Below are 13,015 nucleotides of genomic sequence, written 5' to 3'. Positions count from 1 at the left end.
AATTAAACTAAGACAGCTGGATCTGAAACAGATACAGTGGTGCCTCGCAAGACGAAAATAATCCGTTCCGCGAGTCTCTTCGTCTAGCGTTTTTTTGTCTTGCGAAGCAACCCTATTAGCGGATTAGCGCTATTAGCGGTTTAGCGGCTATTAAAGGCTTAGCGGCTAAAAGGCTATTAGCGGCTTAGCAGCTTAGAAAAAGGGGGGGAAGCGAAAAAAATCGCAAGACTCGTAAGACGTTTTCGTCTTGCGAAGCAAGCCCATAGGGAAATTCATCTTGCGAAGTGCATCGAAAAATGGAAAACCCTTTCGTCTAGCGGGTTTTTCGTCTTGCGAGGCATTCGTCTTGCGGGGCACCACTGTATCACTATCCTGACTTCAGAAACATGCTTAAGAAGGTGAGTTTTCCAGCCATCATGATTAAGAGAGTGAAACGCATTGGGGGGAAAGGGATTATTATTGTTGTTGTTGTTAAATGATACATACAATCCAACATCTTCTGGGCAGACTAGTTTGCCAGCTTACAGTCCCAAGGTCCTCACTCAGTGAAGGAGCATGAGTTCTCAGATTCAAATTTTAGACTCTCTAGTTCAATCCAATCTTAGGTATTAGGAAAGAGCCCTGGAGATATATTTGCCATGAAGACAGTCAAAGTAGATAGTACTGGGCATCAATTATCTACTCAGTTTGGTTCATGTGTGCTTAACTGTGTCCGCCTTCCCTACTTTTGTCTTCTATGTGGCTGACTGACTGAATGGCAACAAATTAATAAGAAGCATACACTTCTTATTAATAGTTATCCATGTTTAATTCTGAAAACCTTTGTGGAAAATCAAAGTAGAAAAGATATCATAGCCTACATTTCTCCCCTGCTCTTTGTTTTGCTGATGACAGGGTTGAATGGAAACGTGGGTACACAACAAGGAGTCAAAGAATAGCTGTAAAATATCCAGTAGAAATAGAAAACAGCTGCATGTATTGTTCTTTAAGTCCAATGGTAGGAAACAGCACCTATTACATTAACTTGCATGTATTTTACAGTCACTATGGTATTCTAAAATCATAATAGGCACAATACACACACACACAAAGAGAGAGAAACATTTGAACAATATTAAAAATAGATAATATAACTATTTTGGGGGGAAATAGGAATATCCCTACGCTAATACATTTGCTGTCACTTAGAGGGAGGTTTTCAGAAACCAATTGTGAGTAGCATTATTACATAGGAGATTTTTAGAACAGAAAATAAAAAGTTAATTTTGGTAAGACAATATTCTAAAGATACAAGAACAATTTTGTTCATTTTTATGTAGCTATGGCTGTTCCTTGTTGACCCTTAAAGCAGTTGGATTTAATTGTGATTATATAGGGCACGGAGCATCATTAAATAACATGGATTCTGGTGCTCTGGCATCACTTTCCTTCAAGGCTTGCCTACCCTTTGCAAACCAGAATTGTTTTATGGCTTCATGCTTTTGAGTGTCTAGATTTCCGCACTGTAAGTGGAATTGTCACAAGAGGTGATCTTGTTATGTCTGCAAAGAGGTTGAAATATCACATGTATCAACAAGGAAAATATCATCTGCTTCACCAGGTCATTTACAGCTCACCATAAAACATAGTGCTTTATGTCTGTCCATAAAAAAAGGTGGCGGAGAGAGGATTGATAGATTGGCAACAGGAAACAGCAGCATCTGCAGAGTGAGATTTCAGCAAATTGCCATTCAGAATCATTGGATAGACTTGTTTTTTGACCTTAGAAAATGTTGGCAATTTTTTGGTTTTCGTATAATACTTTTAACAAGTGTCATCATTTCACTTTCCCCTTTGTGCCAAATCACTCTGTTAGTTAATGCAAGTCCCCTTCCCACCCCATTTTTCTGTCTTCTCTCCTCCCTGCACCCCAAAACTGCCAGCCTCTGAGTCCTCACTCAAATGTTACCTTTGCAATATGGACCAGAGCTGCCTGCAGTGAGTGAACTGTGCTGTAACTAAAAAAATATACATTTAATTATTTTACTTGCACATTCAATGGAACGTAAAGCAAACATGCAATTGAAGAGTTTTGTAATACTTCTTTTCTTTCAGCTTTTACAAGTGTAACCATGTGCAAAGATTCCACTACTCAAGACCAATCAGAAAAGGGTCTGTTGACCCCGAAAATGAATTTGCTGTAAGTATTTTTTCCCCCAGTTATGTTTTAGAATGATCAAGATTGCATACATTAGTTGTGCAGAGGTGATGTTTGGCGAAGGCCCCAGCTGAACTGCAGGCTGTGTTACCAGCAGAAAAATTGGAATCAGCGTACAAATGGGACAATAGCACCATTAGAGCCAAGTGTATCTGGTCTTCTAAAATGGTTGGTTCCTTGGGCCTTAGCCTCACCTGCTATTTGGGGAGATAAATTTAATCACGATTGGGCCTGAGAAGGAAACAAACAGGCATTTCCTCCTGACTACATAGAATGCTGCTGCCAAAGAGAACATATTCCCACTATTCCTGGTGGGTATACTGGTAATATCCAGGGCAGATAAAGTAATAAATGATTTGCTGGGCATGACATACAATGAATCTTTTGCTCCAGATAATCTTGGTTCAGAATCCAGTATGTTATTTACTCCATTACCCTCTGTTTCTTTTTCGGTGCTTGACTCTCCCTTTATGTTTACAGCTTGCATAACAGTGGCCTAGTTTAAAATTGGATTTAGAAAGACACCTCTTCTATGTTTGCATTTTTATTGCTGTTACAATGCTGATGTGGGGCAAGGAGGGGAGCAGCTTCCTGCTATTATTTACATTTTTGTTCCAGTACCCTTAACGTCCTAACATTATTGTTTCACTGCTCCCTATTCCCTCTGTGTGTCTTTTAACAGTCTATGTGGATTGAGAGAACATCCTTTGTTACTGCTTACAAGCTCCCTGGAATCCTGCGTTGGTTTGAAGTGATCGCTATGTCACAGGTGTGTATTTGAATTCTGATTAGGGTTAATACAGTTTAACTCACAAAAATACAAATTAAATACACTCAGCACTATTTCAATGGAAAGCCAAAGGGGAGACACCAAAGGGTGTTGTCCCTTTGGGGGTGGCACTTTGGGGGTGGAACGAGGGCATGGCCAGCCCCCTTGTGCTAAAAATAGGGTTTTAATGGGGATGGGATTTTAACTTGGTGGGGGTTGTTTATTTTTTTGGGGGGGGAGTGGTTTTAAATTGTTCTTAAGTGTTATACAGTGGTGCCCCGCAAGACGAATGCCTCGCAAGACGAAAAACTCGCTAGACGAAAGGGTTTTGCGGTTTTGAGCTGCTTCGCAAGACGAATTTCCCTATGGGCTTGCTTCGCAAGACAAAAACGTGTTGCAAGTTTGTTTCCTTTTTCTTAACACCGTTAATAAGTTGCGACTTGACTTCGAGGAGCAACTCATAGAACGCGGTGTGGTAGCCTTTTTTGAGGTTTTTGGTGATTTTTGAAGCTTTTCCAAAACTTTTCCGACACCGTGCTTCGCAAGACGAAAAATTCGCTAGACGAAAAAACTCGCGGAACGAATTAATTTCGTCTTGCGAGGCACCAGTGTATGTTAATTTTTAATTTTATTTTTAATTTTTGCTTTATATAGCTGATTAATATTCTAAAGCCTTTTAAATGTGTTTATGGGAGGAGAGTTATTGCTTTGTTGTTTTTGTTTTAACTATTTCCTTGTGTTTTTACCTTGTATTTTTATCCTGTGAACCACTCTGAGATCTTGTGATGAAGGGCATTATATAAATCTAAACAACAACAACAACACACTATGTTACCAGGAAATTCATTCTTAGTACTTAACATGGGTTGGGTTCCCTCCCTCCTTCTTGATATTGGCAAATCTGAAGTATTTTAAAATATGTTTTGGAGTCGACCCTGCATTTTGAATGCAGGATTCACTCAAGATTTTTTTGAAGCACATCTATTTAATAGATAGGTAGTACAATTTCAGATTACACAAATTATATTCTTTATTTATTTCCCCACAGACTACCATTAGCCCCCTGGAAAATGCTATTGAAACAATGTCTATGACCAATGAGAAGATTCTAGCCATGGTTAATCAGTACCAAAGTGACGAGAACCTTCCAATTAACCCTCTGTCCATGCTTCTGAATGGAATTGTTGATCCAGCTGTCATGGGAGGGTTTGCTAAATATGAGAAGGTAAGGTTTTGAATAGTTGCTTTTAAAATTAAAATAATGCTTTGATTTATTATATCAACAACACAACCTTGGAGATATCATTGCTTGTTCTAATGTGAGGAAGAAAGACAGAATGATCTGTTTTCTGCTTGCAGGCTTTCTTCACTGATGAGTACATCAGGGACCACCCTGAGGATCAAGAGAAACTAAACAGACTTAAAGATTTGATTGCTTGGCAGGTAATACAATGCTGGGCACAATTCTCTGAAGCTTTTTCTTCTTTCCTCCCTGCCTCTTCATTTATTGATCTTGTTTCTAGTGGAGCAGCATAATGTGATTTTTACTTGTATAATATGCACATGTTTTCTCTTAATATATTTTTGTAACAAAGTAGGGAACTGGCTCTGCAGTAAGTAACTAATATTACTGAGAAGGAGCTTTTCATAAAGGCTTTTAATAATAATACAAAATTCTTTAAAAGTGTTAGTTGGGATGAAAGAGCAGCCTCATCATGAAGTTGAGTTGACATATTCTGGACTTTCTTTGCCTAAAATATGCTAACCCCTGATCGAATGTAATACAATTGTGGAAAAACCAGTGGACCCAATTCAAAGGATCTTGTTTACATCTCATTTAAATCAATGGAAATTACATTTGTCATTGCTAACTTGTTCCATTGATTTCAATAGAACTTAAACTTTCTTTCCCTTTGGTCTGAAGCATATGTTATTGCTGTGAAATATCTCACAAGGCAAGGAGAAATGGAAATAGTTAAAACTGACCACTTTCATCCAAAGATTGATTAGCTTTTACTGGCTAATTTCAAAGCATTTTAGGAGTTAAACATCTAGATTCAGGATCCATGAAGTTCCATTAACTTGCTCCTACCTTATGACATACAGGAAAGGAAACTATCCTATTGTTTTAAAATGTGTGTGTACAGATCAAGTGCTAGGCTGTAATCTTAGGTATAGGTGTGGGTAGGAGATCAAGCTTGAGATCTTTCAGAAGTTTTTGCTATAACCACATACAAATAATGGAACAAATAAAATGCTCTTTCCATTTAATATCAATATGCCAGTTTAGCCAAGCGGTCAGGCGCAGTTCAAACTTCCAAAATACGTCCAGTTGTGTGGTTGTGCTTCCATGGCCTGCGCACGTAGCTGCCTAGTATTATGGCCTGCCTTGGCAGCAATTCTGTAAACCTTTGTTGCACCAGTCTTGTTAAGGTTCTGATGGAAGATTCTACTGCCTGTTTAACGTATTATACACTTTTGAGAAAACTCAGTGGAGTGTTAACGTCCTACAAGAAGATAGGAAATATAAATCCCATACTGACTCTGCAAGGGTAGGAAAATGGACTATAGTTGAGGAACGAGCAACAGTAAATAGTTGTACTATTTCCATAGCAAGTATTCAGTGGGAACCATTAAAAATTACAGTGGTACCTTGGTTTACGAACTTAATCTGTTCCAGAAGCCCGTTCTTAAACCAAACCATTCTTAAACCAAGGCGTGCTTTCTCATAGCAGCGGGGAACTCAATTTACAAATGGAACACACTCAACAGGAAGTGAAACATGTTCTGCTTCCAAGGCAAAGTTCACAAACCAAAACAGCTACTTCCAGGTTTGCCGTGTTCTTAATTCAAGTTGTTCTTAAACCAAGGTACCACTGTATTCTGATTTCCAACAGAAATATGTCCTGGGCTGATTGATGATTGTCTGTTTTTTACATTTGTATTTTTCCTTTTGTAGAAGCAGAGTCCCATTTTGTGTCCTACATACAAAATAGAATAATTTTTATTTTGAGGAGTTGCCTAATAATTGTTTAAGGGATGTGGAATGGTGCACTGACCCTTGTCAAAAAAAATTGAGTAGATTGCAGAGAAGAGCAGGTAAAAAGCTAAAATCATCCCAAACCTCCTATGAGTCAGTTAGCAGGATTTTAAAAATGACCTCTGAAGTGATCCTTCACTTTTCAATAGCATAGCTCTGATTCAGCAAGGTGGCAAAGTAGATTCTAATACGGCTGATGTTACACTTTTGTCTATATTCTTGAAATAAAAGATAAAGGGAAGAGACCAGCTGCTAATAGCAAACACAGAAAAGAAGGTTTTGTGTCATAAAAAAGATCAACTACCGTATTTTTCGCCCTATAGGACGCACTTTTCCCCCTCCAAAAATGAAGGGGAAATCTGTGTGCGTCCTATGGGGCGAATACAGGCTTTCGCTGAAGCCTGGAGAGCGAGAGGAGTCGGTGCGCACTGACCCCTCTCGCTCTCCAGGCTTCAGAAAGCTATCAGCAAGCCTGGGGAGCCCGCGGGAGTTCCCGCAGGGCTCCCTAGGCTGCGGATAGCAGCCTGCCCCCCGGCGCGCGGGGCGCCCTGAAGCAGAGCGCCCCTCGCGCCGGGCAACATCTGCAGCGTGGGGAGCCCTGTGGGATTTCCCGCAGGGCTCCCTAGGCTGCGGATAGCAGCCTGCTGCACGGAGCGTGGGGCGCACTGAAGCAGAGAGCCCCGCGCTTCGGGCAGACATCGGCCAGCCCCACAAGCTCGGGGGACAGCGGGGAGGCGCAGCGCCGCCATCCCGCTGTTCCCCGACCTGGTTTGGGGGGGGAAATAAAGGAAGAACATTTTTCCTTTATTCCCCCCCCCAAAAAAAAACTAGGTGCGTCCTATGGGACGGAGCGTCCTATGGGACGAAAAATACGGTAATTCAGAAACTTCCAGTGCACATGGGACTCTGAGGAAAGCCATATACGCATGATTTTGCATGTGGGTTCCACACTGATTTTATGGGGTTATAGAGGAAGAGGACTATGCAAGCGGTTGTTATGTGCATATATCAAAGGGCCCTCCATGCATAAAGTTAAATATCTTATATTTCTCCTTTATCTCAAAATGCTTTGTTATTTTGAAAAAGAGAAATATTGAATTTAAAACTTACTTGTAGGACTTTAGAGAGGGATGCTAGGCAATGTCATAGAAAAAGCATAACTTCTGCTCAGACTTTGGGGAGAAATAGCCCTCATTGGTTCCCTTGTTATTAGCAGCTACAGCATGAGGGCATGGGAAAACCGAGAGCAATCAGATCGCCTGGAAATATGACTTTCATTTTTATGTTCTTGTCAATTATTTAATGTTGCAAAAAAGCTACATGAGGGATGCAGCGTGATGGCAAAGTTTCCTTTTCATGAGCTAAATGTTTATTGCTGCCAGCCTGTTTCCGGGTAAGCACCAATAATTGTCAGTTTCTTCCTTCCTTTGTGAATCAACAAGAAAAATGCTCTTTGCTGTGATAGTTACCCAGAGTGTTTATTCTGTGGGTGCTGTAAGTGTATACAAGAAAATTTTTAATCTCAGGCATAAGGAATGGCGTCTTTCCTTCATTTAGATGTCTAAACATTGTTTGCATAGGGCTGGATTCAACTAACCCAGTACACTAGAAGGCAGCAGCACAGGATAAAGTGAAATGGTGGTCTGCTGCAGTGTATTTTTCCAGTTACTAATCTGGACTGATTAAGCGTGCCCTGGCACATTATGTTCAGAGCCTAAACGCTTTTGAGTCCTTGCTCTCATTATGTGTATTAAAACTACACGAAATGTAATAAAGCCTCCCTCTATCTAAACCTCTACTTGTCTGTGATCTTCCTCAGGAAACACACAGAATCATAGAACTGCAGAGTTGGAAAGGACCCCAAGGGTCATCTAGTCCAACCCCCTGCAATACAAAAATCTCAACACACAACATCCAATTTGAAACCATACTGGATCCTCCTTAGCTTTGTAAATGTGCTCACCGTTGTACTGCTGCACCACCTACCTCTTATTATTTAGAATTGTCTTCAGTTTACAATAAGATGCGAAACTGCTGTTAAATGTTTCCAAGGAGGTAAAGAAAAGTCAGTCGGCAAATATATTACAATTCTTGGCTATATTGTGGCAGGATTTTTTTTTTACACATTCTGTAGATCAGGGAGATAACCTGGCTAAACTTCTTCCTGCTGTTCCTTCCCAGATTCCATTTCTTGGAGCTGGAATTAAGATCCATGAGAGGAGGGTTTCAGATAGCCTTCGTCCTTTCCATGAGCGTATGGAGGAGTGTTTCAGGCACTTGAAGGTCAAAGTGGAGAAACAATATGGTGTCAGAGAACTGGTAAGATCCCCTGCTTTTACTTGTCTATTTTTACTTTTATTTTAGCTGCTTGAAGGGGGATGGGGAAGGAATCAATGACCCTTGGACTGTAAGGTGCAGCCTGTGATCTGAAGGCACTACAGCTTTCATCCAGCAGCCAGATCCACTTCTGGGGCACTAGGCTTCCCCTAGCGGAAAGCCAAGATCCTTCTGTTTATGTGAAAGCTATTCCAGGTAGTTAGGGAGCTGAATTAAAAACCTTATGAAAGTTTTCCAGCCAAGACCTAGAGCCCCTGCTTCCTTTCCTCTCCTCTGTAATTTTTAATAGCTTAGAGCTTTGATCCAGACTGAATATCCAGGGGTCCTGGTTCTTGGAAGATTCCAGCTGTTTGCTGAATCTGCTTCTGAAGCAAGCTCTATAATAAAACATAAATGCATTAGCTGAGGCTAAAATGGTTGTATAAAAAGGCTGTGCAATAGAATTAGCCACTATGTGTTTCTGACAGCTCTTGGAGCACAGCCAACTAAATAGCCGAATAATTAGATGAAATGTTTGATAGCATTAGGAATGAGAGGGTTGTTGTATATGGAAGAGAATTTCTGCTCTTGCCTGGAACACACTGCCCTTGCAGGTTGTAATGGTCTGGTTTGGTTTTACTGAAGAAAGGGCTTTCTAGGTGGTGAATTTTTAAGCTTATTCCTTGGGGGAAATTACATGGCCCAAGTCCCAAATAATGCAAATTATGGCTATTTGTCTACTTTGTGTGCATGAATGGAAGTTTATTAACTTCCTTTATATTAACTTAATAAACTAGCTTCAGAATCCATAGTTGCCTTTAAACAAACTTTGGACCCCTGTTTGAAAGCCAGAGTAAGATGGGATTCAGTAATAGCAAAATTACAATCTGCTAAAGTCTTCCTCCCAACCATAAATGGGGAGGAGAGGGGAGTGCACAAACCTGACACATTGCTCAGGCTTTTTCACTATTGTCCACATAGTAGCACTGAAGCATATTTTTGCATTATGAATGACTAGAGCCAGTGTCAGCTTGGTTGAACAGTCCTTGTCACTTTCAGGTCAGCTAAAATGCATCCAGGTTTTCTCGGCTACACTTGCACTTCGCCTAAGCTGTTCTCACTGGGAGCTTGGTATAAATAGATCCCGATTGCTGATTTGTGTCTCATTGCAAGATCAGTTAATTTAACCTGGGCTTTAGCAAACGATGGGGAACTTCCCAGAGTCTGACATGCACAACCTGATATAAAGCACATGGATAAGATAGCAGCCTGGCTCTAGTGTTTTAAATGTAAAGCAAACTACTAGTGTGGTTTCTTCAATCCCTTTAGATTTGAACATCTCCCAGCCTATTCTGGGTTCCAACTTGAGCTGAAATTTCACATGCATATCAATGCAAAAATGAAAAGTAATTTCCTTCAAGTATATGTTGCAAAATGAAGTATTTCATCACTTCTGAATACGTTCCACATAAATTAATATGCTTGGAGGATGCCAATATTTAATATATATTCCAAGACATATAAAAGCCAATGAATTCAAAGAGCAGACCCCTTCTGGTTTTATCATCTCTTTGGCTGGCTGGTATGTTCTCTTTACCTGTGAAATGCAGCTGTGTGATTGTGTCTTCTCTCTGAACCTGGGGTTCACCAGATGAGAAGCAATTCCCACTGCATATAAAATGTAAAATGTATTTGAAAATAAACTTGGGAGCTCTAAATGGCTTTCCTGAGTTTCTTGCCGGAGGTGGCTCTCTGAGTGAAATGAGACAGCGTCAGAATGGAGCCTGAAGTATGAGATTACATACCAATTTCCATAGAGGCTTCATAATATCTCTGAAATCTGGTTTTTTTTAAAGGCCCTGACTTTCAAGTATTAAACTCAGGGAGGTGGCAGGTTTTTACACCATGTACATGTTGAGAATAGCTTCTCTGCCTTAATGCTAGGTAACTGAAGAAATTTCTGCTTCTTCGATAATGTGAGCTGAAAATCAAGGGGGTGATCTAAGTTCAAAATACAGCTCAGTTAGTCATGGATTGCACTAACCCCGGAGACTTGATCTTTCCTGGACATACTGAGCTGCTGTAGGCAGCCTTTCTCAGGCTGATCTGTGGGTGAATGAAGAAAGTCCTCAGCCAGCAGGAATTATTTAAGTACAAAGGCAAAAGCATGCAAAGTCAGGAACCCCTGGAACTGCCCCTTCCCTTTAAGGCTGCTTATTGGGGTCTGGGAAGGTCGTAGAAGGGCCCCAGCAGCTTCCCAGGCCCCAGTGAGAATGACTGCATCTTCCTTGCCTGCCTCTGGGATGCTCCCAGAGCCCTTGCACTTCCTTCATGGAGGCCAGTAAGGAAGGCACAGTCATGCTTACTGGGCTTTGGGAAAGTGCAGCAAGGACTCTAGGGTGCTGTCAGAGCCCTTGTGCTGCCTTCCCAAAGCCTGGTAAGCGAGGAAACCCCACTGGGTGTGCAGGTGGGAGGAAAAATAAATATTTGGAGAGCAGGGAATGGTGGGTTTTTTCTGCTCTCCATTTATTAATTTATCTCCATCATCATTTGTATAAGGTTGTGATTGCTTAAGTGAAACAAGTGCAAGTTGCAAGTTTACTGTAGCCGCCTCCTTTACATTTTCAAGGTTGGTTAAAAAGAAAAATAGAGACCCTTGCATGCTGTCTGGTTCATTTTTCAAAAATAGGGTGTAGTGCCAGTATACAGAGTTTCTCCTTGAACAACTGAAGTCTAAACATTAACTCTCTAAACCAGTTACAGTAGAAACACCAAGGTTAGAAAATTGAACAAGATGCAGGGAAAGGGTGTGTTAGGTTAGTATGCCATCACTGAACCTTGCTGAGCTCCCAGTTGAGCTACCTTTATGTCTTCAATACATGCTTGCCGCTATTATCTTCCAACAACACGCTGTTTATTTTCCACTTAATTTGCAAACTTTACAAATGGGATTAAATCAAAGGAAAACAAAATCAAGGGTTAAATGCCTTGCTGAGGTATTTGAGTTTTATCTGTTCTACCTCATGGTAAATACCGATCTCCCTTTCCACCAGGGAAGATTAACTACCTTATATTTCCTATTCAGCCGGATTTTGATGATAGGCGAGTTGGTCGGCCAACATCTATGCTGCGATCATATCGTCAGATGTCTATTATTTCCCTGTCCTCTATGAATTCAGACTGTGGTACACCAAGCAAGACTACTGCAGAAAGGTGAGTTTTATACTGACCATCCCATACAGATATGGCAGGAGTTTTCTCTTTCTCCTCTTCCTCCCTTCTCCTTCATCTTCCTATTACAATTTCACGTTATACAACAAAGTTATCAAAGCAACTTAATAATACTACAGAGAATTTAAAAAAAAATTACACTAGAGCATAATAGTAATCATATACTAGCTCCCAACCATTCCCCAAGTACATCAGCATAATGATAATGATCTAAAACAACAAGCTAGCAAACAATAAAAAATCAAGTAGCAGGAGACAAAATTAACAAACAAATGCTTAGGAGTAAAGAGAGAATGGAAGCAATTCTCTGAAAGGCACTGCGGTTCCAAATCTGCATATTATGTTTTTGTATTTTATTATGATTTTGCATATGCTGGAAGACGCCCAGAGTGGCTTGGGGAACCCAGTCAAATGGGCAGGGTACAAATAACAAAATTATTATTACAGAACAAAACCGGTACTTTGAACTGGGCCCAGAAACACAGTGGAAACCAGTGCAGCCAGACCAGAGTTGCTTTTATATGTTCAGACTGCCTGGTCCCTGTTAAGATTCCGTCCACTGAATTCTGAACTAGCATGCAATGGCTTAGCCGAGACAGTAAGAATCCTGAGGAAATACAGCATGTGATGACTCAGCTGAGAAAGGTTTTTTAATCTTTTATATTTCTTAGGGAAACCCATTTCAATACTAAAAGCTACTTTTGAAATTTGCAATGGCAATCTGACTACATAGATCGCTGGTGAACCTTTGAAGACTTACTAATTCTCATTCCAGCACAACTTGCTACTTACAGTGTTTTCAGGAGTCATAGCCACAAAAATATGCATTGGGCAAATGAAAATATGTGTGCTTTATTCACAGAGAAAACATGAGAGCTTGAAAACACGCCGTTTTTAAAACATGAGTGTTGCCTTCCTGGATTCTGTCCACGTATTTTAAGATAATTTGGTAACTTCTAATTGGGCACCATTGTCCTCCAAAGTAACAAAAGAAGGTCCTCTAATTATGATGATGCCAAAGATGTTCTGTTAATTAATACAGTCAGCTAATGAACTATCCTGGAGTTGCTACATCACCAATAGACAGTGAAGAAATAAAGCCTAGAATTATAAAAAAACTATTGATTTTATTGTTTTAACTGTATTTCAAATATTCTTTTAACTGTTATTCTTATTGTTTTCTTGGATATTTTAACTAAGGATATTTTAATTTTGCATGCATTTTAACCATGGATTGGTTTTATAGTTGTAAACTGCTTAGAAGCCATTTGGGCATACAATCAGTATATAAATAAATTGCAAATCATAACAAAGAATTGCTGTACCATTGTTACCTATTTATATGCAGTTTGTTTTTCTTACCCACAGAAGTATTTAGAGCAGACATTTCAAGTGTTTTGTTTCTGGTCCCAAGCTCCCCTCTCTCACCCTAGCACAGGTATCCCCAGACTCAGCCCTCCAG

At 40.2% G+C, this 13,015-nt stretch overlaps 1 protein-coding gene and 1 long non-coding RNA gene across 12 annotated transcripts in view; one reads left to right on the top strand and one right to left on the bottom strand.

Annotated features, from left to right (window-relative positions):
• The window catches only part of DOCK2 (dedicator of cytokinesis 2), a 246,435-nt gene that overhangs the window by 225,677 nt on the left and 7,743 nt on the right, over positions 1–13,015 (top strand). For all 3 annotated transcript variants that reach the window (XM_081178303.1, XM_081178305.1, XM_081178304.1), the window contains 6 exons: positions 2,095–2,179; positions 2,880–2,966; positions 4,015–4,191; positions 4,326–4,409; positions 8,188–8,325; positions 11,408–11,535. In XM_081178303.1, the coding sequence (XP_081034429.1) occupies positions 2,095–2,179; positions 2,880–2,966; positions 4,015–4,191; positions 4,326–4,409; positions 8,188–8,325; positions 11,408–11,535 (699 nt within the window). The remainder of the gene's footprint in view (positions 1–2,094; positions 2,180–2,879; positions 2,967–4,014; positions 4,192–4,325; positions 4,410–8,187; positions 8,326–11,407; positions 11,536–13,015) is intronic.
• The window catches only part of LOC308578571, a 40,450-nt gene continuing 35,519 nt past the window's right edge, over positions 8,085–13,015 (bottom strand). Inside the window, exons 5-7 of one of the 9 annotated variants that reach the window (XR_014003988.1) lie at positions 11,553–11,605; positions 10,367–10,428; positions 8,085–8,282 (exon numbers count right to left, since the gene is read on the bottom strand). This is a non-coding gene — a long non-coding RNA (uncharacterized lncRNA). Of the gene's footprint in view, positions 8,283–8,332; positions 8,721–9,919; positions 9,991–10,366; positions 10,429–11,552; positions 11,616–13,015 lie in introns of those variants that run through there. The other 8 variants (XR_014003989.1, XR_014003991.1, XR_014003992.1 and 5 more) reach the window with 8 other exon arrangements.

Source organism: Podarcis bocagei, assembly GCF_964188305.1.
Source record: "Podarcis bocagei genome assembly, chromosome: 2".
NCBI lineage: Eukaryota > Metazoa > Chordata > Lepidosauria > Squamata > Lacertidae > Podarcis > Podarcis bocagei.
This window is presented reverse-complemented; position numbering and strand designations above follow the sequence as displayed.